This window comes from Perognathus longimembris, chromosome 13 (assembly GCF_023159225.1).
Source record: "Perognathus longimembris pacificus isolate PPM17 chromosome 13, ASM2315922v1, whole genome shotgun sequence".
Classification (NCBI taxonomy): Eukaryota; Metazoa; Chordata; class Mammalia; order Rodentia; family Heteromyidae; genus Perognathus; species Perognathus longimembris.
The window spans coordinates 56,935,451-56,947,977 of record NC_063173.1 but is presented as its reverse complement, the minus strand read 5'-3'; the positions used below and the strand labels follow the sequence as shown (position 1 = coordinate 56,947,977).

General features: G+C 44.5%; 1 protein-coding gene across 1 annotated transcript in view; it reads right to left on the bottom strand.

Annotated features, from left to right (window-relative positions):
- The window catches only part of Rtn3 (reticulon 3), a 56,964-nt gene extending 48,874 nt beyond the window's left edge, over positions 1 to 8,090 (bottom strand). Inside the window, exon 1 of the mRNA XM_048360788.1 lies at positions 7,742 to 8,090. Within this exon, the coding sequence (XP_048216745.1) occupies positions 7,742 to 8,075 (334 nt within the window). The 5' untranslated portion in view covers positions 8,076 to 8,090. The remainder of the gene's footprint in view (positions 1 to 7,741) is intronic.
- Positions 8,091 to 12,527: the final 4,437 nt, after the last annotated feature.

Here is a 12,527-nt window from a genome sequence, read left to right as displayed (position 1 = left end):
CTCAAAGATTTGCCTGCTCGGGCTGGTTTCTAAACATGATCCTCAGACCTCAGTGTCCTGAGGTTGTAAGACACCAGAGCTGGCCCACACTTCATTTTATAAATGCATTTTATAAGTGCTTCAAACATGCACAGGCTTAAACACAGAAGACTCCTATATCAAGACTAATATGTGGGGCTGGGGATATGGCCTAGTGGCAAGAGTGCTTGCCTCCTATACATGAGGCCCTGGGTTCAATTCCCCAGCACCACATATACAGAAAATGGCCAGAAGTGGCGCTGTGGCTCAAGTGGCAGAGTGCTAGCCTTGAGCGGGAAGAAGCCAGGGACAGTGCTCAGGCCCTGAGTCCAAGGCCCAGGACTGGCCAAAAAAAAAAAAAAAAAAAAAAGCAGTATTAGCCAGGTGCAGTGGCTCAGGCCTGTAATCTTTTGTTTTGTTTTTGTTGACAGTCCTGGGGTATGGACTCAGAGCCTGAGCACTGTCCCTAGCTTCTTTTTGCTCAAGGCTAGCACTCTACCTCTTGAGTCACAGCGCCACTTCTGGCTTTTTTCTATATATGTGGTGCTTAGGAATCAAACCCAGGGCTTCATGTATAGGAGGCGAGTACTTTGCCACTAGGCCATATTCCCAGCCCCCCAGGCCTGTAATCTTAACTATTTGGAAGGTAGGATGGAGGGTAAGTGATCTGAAAATAGCACTGGTATAAAAGTTTACGAGACTCCATCTCAACAAATGGCTGGGCAAAGTTACATGTACCTATTATTTCCTTAATGCTGGGAAGACAAAAGTAGGAGAATTCTACCTCAAAAAGAACCAACAGACAGGGCTGGGATGTAGCTCAGTGTCAAAGCGCTTGCCTAGCAAGTGCAACGTCCTGGGTTCGATCCCCAGTACCAAAAAGACAAAAAAAAAAAAAAAAGTTAAAAAAAAAAAAAGAACCAACAGACAAAGGGTCTGGAAGCCAGGAACCAGCTCACAGCATGTTATCCTACCTTCTGAGGAGGCTAAAAACTGCAAGACTGAGGTTCGAAGCTGGCCAAGACACAAATAAATAAATAAGACAACACACAAAAAAAGAGGAGGGTGGGCTCTGGAGGTGTGGCTGAATTGGTAGAGCACCTGCCTATCAAGTGTGAAGCTATGAGTTCAATCTCGAGTACCTTCAAAAATAAACAAATAAAACATTATTCGTTACTGTTTTCAGACCATTTCTAAAGTACTAGAAATAAAAATAAAATTGAAAGACTCTTATCTCCAATAAATTACTAAACGTGGGAAGTACTGCTGTGGCTCAAGTGGTAGTGTTAGCCAAAGAAGCTCAAGAACAGTGGCCAGGTCTAGAGTTCAAGCCCCACAATGGCAAAACAAAAAAAAAAACAAAAAACTTAAATATTTGTTTGGGGTTGGGAATGTGGTTTAGTGTTAGAGAGCTTGCCTAGCATGCACGAAGCCCTAGTACCACATAAACAGAAAAGGCCAGAAGTGACACGGTGGCCAAGTGGTAGAGTACTATCCTTGAGTAAAAGAAGTTCAGGGACAGTGCTCAGGCTCTCAGTTCAAGCCTCAAGACTGGCATAAACAAACAAACCTGGATTCAAATCCCAGTAACTACCAGAGAGAGTGTGTGTGTGTGTAAATGATGCCTCACCACATCATCTAGGAGACATGTTGGCTCCTCCCCCCCTACCTTTTCAACAAACCACCTGAGTAAAAAGGGGTGGCAGCTCTATGATATTAATATGAGAGGACCACATACTGAAATAATTGACCCACTTAGTGTGATGAAAAATAAAAGGTATAAGAATTTTCTTTCTTTCTTTCCTTTTTTTTTTTTTTTGCCAGTCCTGGGGCTTGAACTCAGGGCCTGAGCACTGTCCCAAGCTTGTTTTTGCTCAAGGCTAGCACTCGACCACTTGAGCCACAGCGCCACTTCCGCTTTTTCTGTTTATGTGGTGCTGAGGAATCAAATCCAGGGCTTCATGCATGCTAGGCAAGCACTCTACCACTAAGCCACATTCCCAGCCCAAAAGGTATAAGAATTTTCTTGGGACAGGCTCAGTGGTACATGCTTGTAGTCGCAGATTCTTGGTAGGTAGAGACAGAAGGATTACATGTTCCAGGCTAGCCTGGGCAACAGTCAGTAATCCTAGCTACTTGGGAGATAGAAGAAGGAAGATCATGGTCTGAGGCTAGCCTAGGTCAAAACAAGACACTCTATGTGAAAAGTAAACCAAAAAGTGAAAGAATTTGAGTCATGGCTCAAGTAATAGGGTGCTTGCCAAGCAAGCGGGAAGCCCTGATTTCAATACCCAGTACCACCAAAAATTATTTTCTTGTGAGGAAGACTGTGCTTTTTAGCTTATAATTCAACTTCTATATTGTGTCTAAGTGGAAACAGTTTGTAGCATAGAAATATCATTAATTAGGTACTGTTATTTAATAAGTCAGAACTTAAGCACAACATGTCTATATTACATCTATATCATTCTTTCATACTACTAGTACTATTATTTTCTATGGGAAAAAGACTTTCAAATATGTTTAATAAGTTTTATACCAACAATTATCAGTATTTTAATATTTTCCTAGGAAATGAAGGCTCAGGATTTGCACAAGGTCACTTGATTATTAAGAGACAAGGTCAAGATTGAAATCTAGGCATCTCTGGGAATACTGTATGTCACTGTACATAGTGCCCCTGAGAATCTAACATGCATGTAAAGCGCAATGTCAATGTTGAGCAGGTGGTCAGATCCTTTTAGTTTTAGTCTCTAAGCACACATACTATGTGCCAGCTTGCACTAGTACCTAAAGCACTGGACCAGAGAGGGCCACCACTCATTTCCTACCTATACATACTTATAACTAACATTCTAAAATTCATTTCAAGACAGGTCAGTCAAGACAAACTGTCAGATACCTATGGCTCATGTCTGTAATTCTGGCTCCTCAAGAGGATGAGATATGAGAATCTTGGTTCAAAGCCAATCTAAGGCTGGGGATATGGCCTAGTGGCAAGAGAGCCTGCCTCGTATACATGAAGCCCTGGGTTCAATTCCCCAGTACCACATATATGGAAAACAGCCAGAAGTGGCACTGTGGCTCAAGTGGCAGAGTGCTAGCCTTGAGCAAAAAGAAGCCAGGGACAGTGCTCAGGCCCTGAGTCTAAGGCCCAGGACTGGCAAAAAAAAAAAAAAAAAAAGCCAATCTAAGCAGTAAAGTCCACGTGAGACTCTTATCTCCAATTAATCACCAAAAAGCTGGAAGTAAAGCTGGGGCTCAAGTGGTAGAGTGCCAATCCTGAGAGAAAAAGCTAAAGGACAGTGCCTAGGGTCTTACTACAAGCCCAGTACTGGTATACACACACAAAAAAATGTTTTCTGCAGGATGTCCAGTGATCACTCACTCTTTAGTAAAAGAACATGAAACTAAAGGCTGACAACAATACTTGTAGATCTTTTAAATCATCACGGTAGAATTTTTAGAAACCATTTTAAATAAGTGAAATTTTGGATTAATAAACCTCATCTTATTTTCATGGTGCCAATGCCAGAGACATTTCTGGATTTTTCATTTTTCTTTTGTCTGTACTGGGATATGAACTCAGGGCTTTGAGCTTGTTAGGTTAGTGCTCTACTCACTCCTGCTTTTCGCTGGTTATTTTGAAGATGAAGTCTGGTGATTTCTTCTGCCAGCACTGGTCTTAACCTCAGATCTCCAGATCTCAACTAAGTAGCTAGGATTATAAGTATGAGCTACCACTACCCACAGCCTGAGACATTTGTTTTGTGAGATGGAGATTTCATTCTGCAAATACAAAGGGTTTCTACAATGAAATGGTGACTATCTTTTTTTTTTTTTTTTGTCAGTCGTGGGGCTTGAACTTTGGGCGCAGTCCCTGAGCTCTTCAGCTCAAGGCTAGAGCTCTACCACTTTGAGCCACAGCACTATTTTCAGTTTTCTGGTGGTAATTGGAGGTAAGCATCTCAGGGACTTTCCTATCCTGGCTGGCTTTGAACTGTGATCCTCAGATCTCAGCCTACCAATAGCTAGGATTACAGGTATGAGCCATCGACCCCCGTTTTTGTTTTTTTTTTAAATAAGGATTCACTAAATAGCCCAGCCTGGAAATCCTCCTGCCCTAGCCTCCTGAGAGATGGGATTACAGGTGTGCACTACATATTTGACTAAGGTAAACATTTATATTAAAGTACTAGTGACCTGACAAATGATGACCTTGCATTGAGACCACCAAAACTGTCTTAGTGCTTATTAGATAATAACAATACATTTAAAATAACTGTCTTAATACTAGACAATAACAATACATTTACAAAAAGAGTTTAAGATAGAGTATGTAATTTTTTCAGGTGTTCCTTTCCAGTCTGATAGAAATTTGATGACTCATTCAACTAAAACACCAAGTACTTTTTTTTGGTGCCAGTCCTGGGCTTGAATTCAGGGCTTGAGTGCTGTCCCTGAGCTTTTGTGCTCAAAGCCAGTTCTCTACCACTCTCCATTTCTGTTTTTTGGTGGTTAATTGATGATAAGAGTCTCATGGAGTTTTCTGTCCCAGCTGGCTTTGAACCACAATCTCTTCCTCCTGAGTAGCTAAGACTACAGACCTAAGTCATGGGAACCCTGCTTACCATGTACTTCTACAAGTCTATCAGGCACTGTTCTAAGACCTAATGGTGGGGGCTGGGAACATGGCCTAGTGGTAAAGTGCTCATCTCATATACATGAAGCCTTGGGTTCGATTCCTCAGTGCCACATATATAGAATAAGCCAGAAGTGGCGCTGTGGCTCAAGTGGTAGAGTGCTAGCCTTGAGCAATAAGAAGCCAGGGATAGTACTCAGGCCCTGAGTTCAAGCCCCAGGACTGGCAACAAAACAAAATCAAACAAAACAGAGCTAATGGTGGACTGGGGATGTGGTTCAGGGGTAGAGAGTTTGTCTAGCATATGTGAATCCCTGAATTTGATCTGCAGCACCAAAACAAAAAAAAAAAAACAACCAACAACAAAAAAACCAAGAGAACCTAAGTGCTAACAGTAACTACATGTTTGCAGTTGATGTAAGAAATATAAAATTGAAAGAAAACTTTACTAAGATTAGTAAAATAATTGAGATATTCAATACTATTAGGAAAGTGTAAGGCAAACCCTATGTACTTAGAATACCTAAAATGATATAAATTTCACTACTTTTGGCAAAATGCCCCCTTTCAGCATCCTTACCAGTTTTCAACCCATAATGAGGGGTGTCAAGAATAAGCAAGATAAAGCCAATCATAAATAAAAGTTGTGACAAGAGTAGCAGAAATATAAAGAGAAAATTGCATTTGTTTTAGCATTAAATTCCTACTGCCAATTTAAGGTTTACTTGATAATGATATGTGACCAAAATGTTCTTATTTCACCTGACCATTAAGGGAGCCAATTCTTTCATAACTGTGCATTAAAGGAATAAAGTTGATTTTCTCTGGGTGTGGTGCCAAATACCTATGCCATTCAGGAGGCTGAAGAAGGGTCCGAGAACTTAATAAAAGCTTGGGGTAAATATTGAGATCTTGTCTCAAAAATCAATTGTCATGTCACTATATGGTAAGGACTAAATTTTAAATGGCTGCTTGTTAACTAGAATGACTCCTCAATATTTAACATCTATCATATATGGCACACAAAAGGCCAATTCCTAAAATTTAGGACTGAATCAAAATTGAAAAACAAGAATAAGCAAAAGGAGCTGGGTGCAGGTGGCTCACACTTGTAATCCTAGCTACTCAGGAGGCTGAGATCTGAGGATGGTGGTTTGAAGCCAGGACAGGCAGAAAAGTCCTGGTGAGACTCATTTCCAATCAACCACTCAAGAACAGGAAGTGGCACTGTGGCTCAAAGTGGTAGAGTGCTAACCTTGAGCCAAAGAGTGCAGTGACAGTGCCCAGGCCCTGAGTTCAAGCCCCACAAACAACCCCCTCCAAAAAAAAAAGAAAAAGAAAAAGGGACCATAAAAAGGCTAAAAGGACAGTAAGCTATTAAAGCCAAGTTGTTATGTTATAGGGAAACTGCTGTTCATTTGGACCTTAGTCCAGAACATAAAAATCTGGAGGAGAAATACTGGTGATTTAAAGGGAATGAAGGTTCTAAATCTGCTGCCTCATTCTTTCATCTGCAGAAGCTTCCTCTAATACTGTGTCTAGCCATACGGCCATGACCGCACTGGAAAATCCAATAGGGCACCGAAGCTCTTAAGACAGGTGGCAATCCATTGTTAAGGAAAAAATGAAAAACAAAAATGTAGAGGACATATTGAAGGCTAAGATCAGGAATCTTAGGTTCTTGACAATAACCAAGTCAAGAATCTGCGACAGGAGGCAATGAAATATTTTTAAACCTCTCAAAATCCTTCCTTTGACAAATACCATTTTTCCCCCCTCCAAAGGTTCAGTTCCTTTAAGAACCACCATCTGCCAGATTTTTCCTCAAGAAGGCATCTGCACTGCAGCTCTGCACAAGGAGAATGCCAGTCAGCTCCCACCAGCAGGCAGGCGCATATACAATAGAAACTAAAGGAGGCCCGAGGCTTCCCCCCTAGCTTTTCAGGGAACGGAGAACGGGTCTCAAAAAGCCTTGGGCTTTGTCTGAATTTTCTCCCCCTCCTCCCCCTTTGCGCAGTAGACACCCTCTTTTGTTATACTGCCATCAATACCAGCACATAGAAAACATGAAATCAAAACATGTTGATGGCATGACATGACTCTCTTTATTATCTTCTAGAATATAAGCAGCTAAACTGCGTGTCCCCAACCCCCCAAGCCGCGCCAAGGAAGAGCCGGCTGTGGTGCAGATACAGCCAAGGATCCATCTTGGACTAGCAGCAGCAGCTCCCTCCCAAATCTTCCGGAGCTATTCTCATCACGCCTCCTCTACCTCAAAACCTTACCCGTCCCCGCCCCCCCCACCACACCGCAAAAAAAAAAAAAAAAAAAAAAAAAAACAACCACCCAAACCCAGGCACACAGCGTCTAGCCGAAAATAGTAAAGAAATAGGCTTCCCTTAAACTTCCTCATCCTCCTCACAGGCAAACCAACCAACCAACAAACAAAAAAAAACACGAAAAATGTTTGGAGGACCATCAGATGGCTTGTCTGGTTATGTCAACACCTGTTTGCATACCTACAATGCAATCCTTTCACCACCTATCTCCCCCCCCACCCCCAAATCGTAACGAGTCATTGTTTCTCTCCCCCCCCCCGCCCCCCACGACCCACCTGTCACAATCCTCTCAACCTCGCTAATCCGCCACTACTAAACCACCCCGGTTCCACCCAGGGCCCTCGGGCCTCCCCCGAACACGATCCCTGCGGCAAGCGTCGAGCAAATTCTCCATTTCATCCCGTCGTCGTCCGCCCCCCCCCCCCCCACCTGCCCGGGCTCGGCGTTAACGCCCACTCTCTACATTACCTCCCCGCCCCCAGCCTGTTTTGTTAACACCCCGTTATTTCCTCACCGCCCGCAAGACCCTGCGCTACGCCGCCTCCCCCCCCCTCACACACACCCCACCGACCTTTTGCCCATTTTTCCAAACGTCCGTGCCCCCAGGGGTGCAGTCACCGGCCGCCCGGGGGGGAGAAATGCGCCGCCGGCTCCCGGGCCCGCCCCGACCCCGGGCCCGCCGACCCGCTCGCCCACCCACCCCAGGAAAAGCGGGGGGGGGGGGTTTCCCCGTGAGCCTCACCCGCACAGGAGGAGCCGCAGCTCTTCGTCCCCAGGGCGGGGCAGGTTCCCGGGCTCCCGCCGCCGCCGCCGCCGGGCACGGACGGCTCGGCCCCGGAGGACGACGAGGAGACTGACGGGGATTGAGTGGCCGCCGACGAGTCCGCCATGGCTGCTCGAGCAAAAGCGGGAGAAGGGTGGAGAGAGATGTAGGGTGGGAGAGAGGGAAGGGAGACAGAATAAAACGGCTCGCTGGCTTTCCGAAGCGCCTTCACAGTGCCTGTTCCGAGGACAGACTCCCGCAGACTGGCTGACAGAGCCGAGCGCGGCGACTGGAACGGAGCAGGAGCGCGCATGCGCACAAGGAGCCCTCGGCCGCGCGGCGAGGGCGGGCGGCGGCCGCGGGGGGCGCGCAATAGCGCACTGCGCAGACGCAAGAACTGTCCCTCCGCTCTCCTCGGAGGAGGGCGGGGCTAGGCGGGTCCCTGGCGGCGGGTGGGGCGCGCCCCTTAGGGGAAACCTGACGTAAGAGGCGTGGCTAAGCGCCAAAGCCGCGCGCGCACCGCGGCGACCGGAGGCGCTGCGGGTAGAGTGTTTTTTGTTGTTTTTATTTTTTTCCCGTCGATCTCGGTGTGAATGCTTTCTACTGGGCCGATACCGTATGTTAACGATAGAAGTTTCTTTGTGCTTCCATTGGCTGGAAACGACCTTTGCTCTTGTGGCGTGCGTGTCCCCGCTTGCCAGTGACGGTGCAGACCCCGTCGTCGTAGACTAGGCCCCGGGTGCTTTGGGAATGTATCTGCACGTGTCGTCACATCGGCTCACCGCGAGGCAGAGGAGGTGGAGAATGATGTTACCCAGGATGAAAGACTATTACTCATTCCGAGCACACTGCAGTGCAGTCGCACGGTCGGCGACTGTGCCCAAAGGGGGTCCACCATGGGTCTTCAGCTTAGCTTTTTCTGAGATAGAGAAGAAATATCTTGAAGGGGGAGGGGGAATGCTGAATTGGTGAGGGAAGAAAAGCCTGGAGGTAAGAATAATCCTGGTTATTATTCTTGTGGTGATAAAAGGAGGTATTAAAAAAAAACAGAACAAGGTACAAATGCACATTATTGAATTTTGTTCATAACCTAAGAGGATCCTTAGCAGGACATGTAGTTGAGGCCTAAATTTAGCTCGTATTGATTGAGTTCTGCCCTCTCCCCCCCCCCCCATTCAGTTAGCTTGCCAAAGCCAAGGCCTCCCTGCAACTGGTTAAAATATTTGAAAGGCGCATAATCCTGTTATTATTTTTTAAGGGGATGTGTTTTAGAAATAATAAAATCAAGGCTTTGGGCTTTGTTATTGACTAAAGCAGCAATGGATGACCCAGAGTGCAGTGTTTCAGCAAATCCTACAAAGATGCAGCCTCAGGATGGGGGGAGGTTAGGCAGCCAGGCTGCTGCAGAGAGGAAAAGTGATCTGATCAGTGGAAATCTTTTACAACCGCATCTGCCCTTGACAGTTTTTAAGGTCAGATGAACCCCAAACAACATCCTGGCATTGCATTGCTCTCCAAAAGGCAAAGAATACTTCCCAAAATAACTCCATGGCAAATATCTTATCTTGGCACTTAAAACATCGGTGGACAATGCAGCAAACTGTCCCTTAGATGGCAAAGGGAAATAAAAGCCAATATGAAAACCAAGTCAATTATCTCTGTGTTCTGATGTGTGAGGTTTTTTTATTTTTTTTAATCTGTTATTAAATGCTGGCTAGTGAAATAAATGATATTGGTACTCAAACCTAACAGCTCTTGTTAAAAACTGGAGACCCCTTGATTAAGCATCAGTGGCTCAGAACTGTAATCCTCGCTACTGAGATCAATTATTGTGATTTGAAGCCAGTCCAGGCCAGAAAGTCTGTGAATTTCTTACCTCCTTTTAGCCTCTCAAGCCAGAAGTAGAACAGTGGCTCTAGTGGTAGAGCACTAACCTGGAACACAAAAACTCAGGGATAGCACCTGGGCCATGAATTCAAGTACCAGTACCAGCACAAAAAAGAAAGACACAGGGCTGGGGATATAGCCTAGTGGCAAGAGTGCCTGCCTCGGATACACAAGGCCCTAGGTTCGATTCCCCAGCACCACATATACAGAAAACGGCCAGAAGCGGCGCTGTGGCTCAAGTGGCAGAGTGCTAGCCTTGAGCGGGAAGAAGCCAGGGACGGTGCTCAGGCCCTGAGTCCAAGCCCCAGGACTGGCAAAAAAAAAAAAAAAAAAAGAAAGACACACACACACACACACACACTCACACACCTAGAGACTCCACTGGAAAGAAAGCCCATTCCTGTGACATCCAGACACAGAAAAGAAGCTAACAAATCAAGAGGCATTATTGGTCCTGGAGATCCCTTCAGACCTAAATACATACATATGTGATATATGTATATTTCTAATGTATATTTGTAATGTAATGTGTGTTTTTATTTATATATTTAAGTTTTATATATATATGCCTACACACACATCTAACCTTAGTACTAGGTCCAATTCTTGGGGCTGTTTTTCTTCATGCTTCCCTTGCTAGCTGTATTTGTCAGCTTCCCTGAGATTAATTTTTCCTTGTGATGTTTATGTATACATATGACTTGTTTGATAAGCGTTTCCTGATCACTAGTTGTGCATATGACACTATTCTGGGACCTTTGGAGGAACCCCAAAGTATATTATAATGTTTATCCTGTCTTCAATGAGCTTACAAACTAGCTTGGGTGTAGAACATACTCACATAAAATTAACAAACAAAATAGCAACCCAAACGAATTCCAAAGAATGCAAAACCATAGTGTTTTGACTAGCTGGTAAGCAAACTGTATGAATTTAAAAGAGACGGGGTCTAGGGAGGTGGTATATAGCATGTGTTTAGCATGTCCAAGGCTCTGGGTTTAATCTCTAGCATTTCAAAACAGCCACAGAAGAAAAATCAAGAGAAGTGTGGAGAGGTTTTAGGAAGAAGCTCAGAGTAGAAAAGGAATGAGGAATTGTAAGGTCATTAAAGATAAAGAAGCATGATGATTTGAAGCAAATGATGGGTTGCTTTGTGTGCATGCACGCGTACATACTCACCAGTATTGGGGCTTGAACTCAGTGCCTGGGCCCTGTCTCTTAGATTTTTCATTCAAGGCTGGCATTCTAACATTTGAGCAATAGCTTCACATTTGACTTTTTGCTGGTTAACTAGAGGTAAGTATCGTGGACTTTACTGCCTGAGCTGTCTGATCCTGAGCCAGGATCCTCAGATCTCAGCTCCCTGAGTAGCTAGAATTACAGGCATAAAATGCCGGTGCTTGGCTTGTGGAATGCTTCCCTCTCCCCGTCAGGCTGGTCCTCCCAATTTTGGTCTCCCACATAGCTGGGGTGACAGGGAAATACCATCACACTCACCTACTGGTTGAACTTTTTGCCTTGGCTGGCCAAAAAAACATGATTCCCCAGTTTCACCCTCCTAATGGGTAAAATGTCCAATCCTCCAATGTCCAGGAGGATACTGTATTTTCCTTGTCTGTTCATTCCATTCACTGATGAATCTTAGCTCTTGTGAACAATAGTGAAAGAAACATGGGAAGCCAGATATACTGCTTCACACCTGCAATCTCAGCTCTTGGGCAGCTGAGGCAGGAAGATCTTGAGTCTGACTCTATCTGGGCTGAATAGAAAGTTTGAGGCCAGTCTCAGCAACACTCTGAAAGAACCAGAAAAATCAACCAATAAACCAAACAACTCTAATAATAACAAGAACAAACCATGGGAGTGCAGCGTGTCTTAGATTTTGTCTCCTTTGAATATATACCCAATAGTAAGATAGCTAGATCATAATGTGGTTCTATTTTTAGTTTTATTTTTATAAGGAATCTCCATAGTGGCTGTTTGAATTTGCTTTTCTCTCTCTCTCTCTCTCTCTTTTTTTTTTTTGCCAGTCTTGGGGCTTGAACTCAGGGTCTGGGCACTGTCCCTGAGCCTCTTTGTGCTCAAGGCTAGCGCTCTTAGCATTTGAGCCAAAATGCTACTTCCAGCTTTTTCTGACCTCATGGACTTTTCTGCCTGGGCTCGCTTTGAACCTTGATCCTCAGATCTCAGACTCCTGAGTAGCTAGGATTACAGGCATGAGCCACCAGTGCTCAGCTATGTTTAGTTTTTTGAGAAATCTTCAAGCCATCTTCCAGAGAAGTTGCACTAGTTTACATTGCCATCACCAGTGTAATAGAGCTCCGTTTCCCCCACATCCCTGCCAACATTTATTTGTATTATTTGAATTATCGATACTAGCAATCTTACTGGGGTACAATGGAATCTTGATGTTTTGATTTGCATTTCCTTTATGGCCAGGGATGTTGAGCATTTCTTACTTCTTCTGAGAAGTCTCTGATTAGCTTCTTTGCCCATTTGTTCATTGTGTTATTAATTTGGGGGGAGATTAGTTTCTTGAGCTCCTTTACATGACATCTTTGCGTGTGTGCGTGTGTGTGTGTGTGTGTGGTGTGTGTCTGTGCTGGTACTAGGGCTTGAAGCTTGGGGCCTCAAGCTAAAGCTTCTATTTGATTTTTTGAACAACATTTGAAACATACTTCCATTTCTGGATTTTTGATGGTTAATTGGAGATAAGAGTCTCTCAAATTTATCCTCTCAGGCTGGTTTTAAACCATGATCCTCAGATCTGAGCTTCTTGAGTAGTTAGGATTGTAGGTGTGAGCCACCAGTGCCCAGGTTCACATGGGATTTTCTTCCTCTTTTTTTTTTTTGTTTTGTTCCAAGATTAGGACTTGAA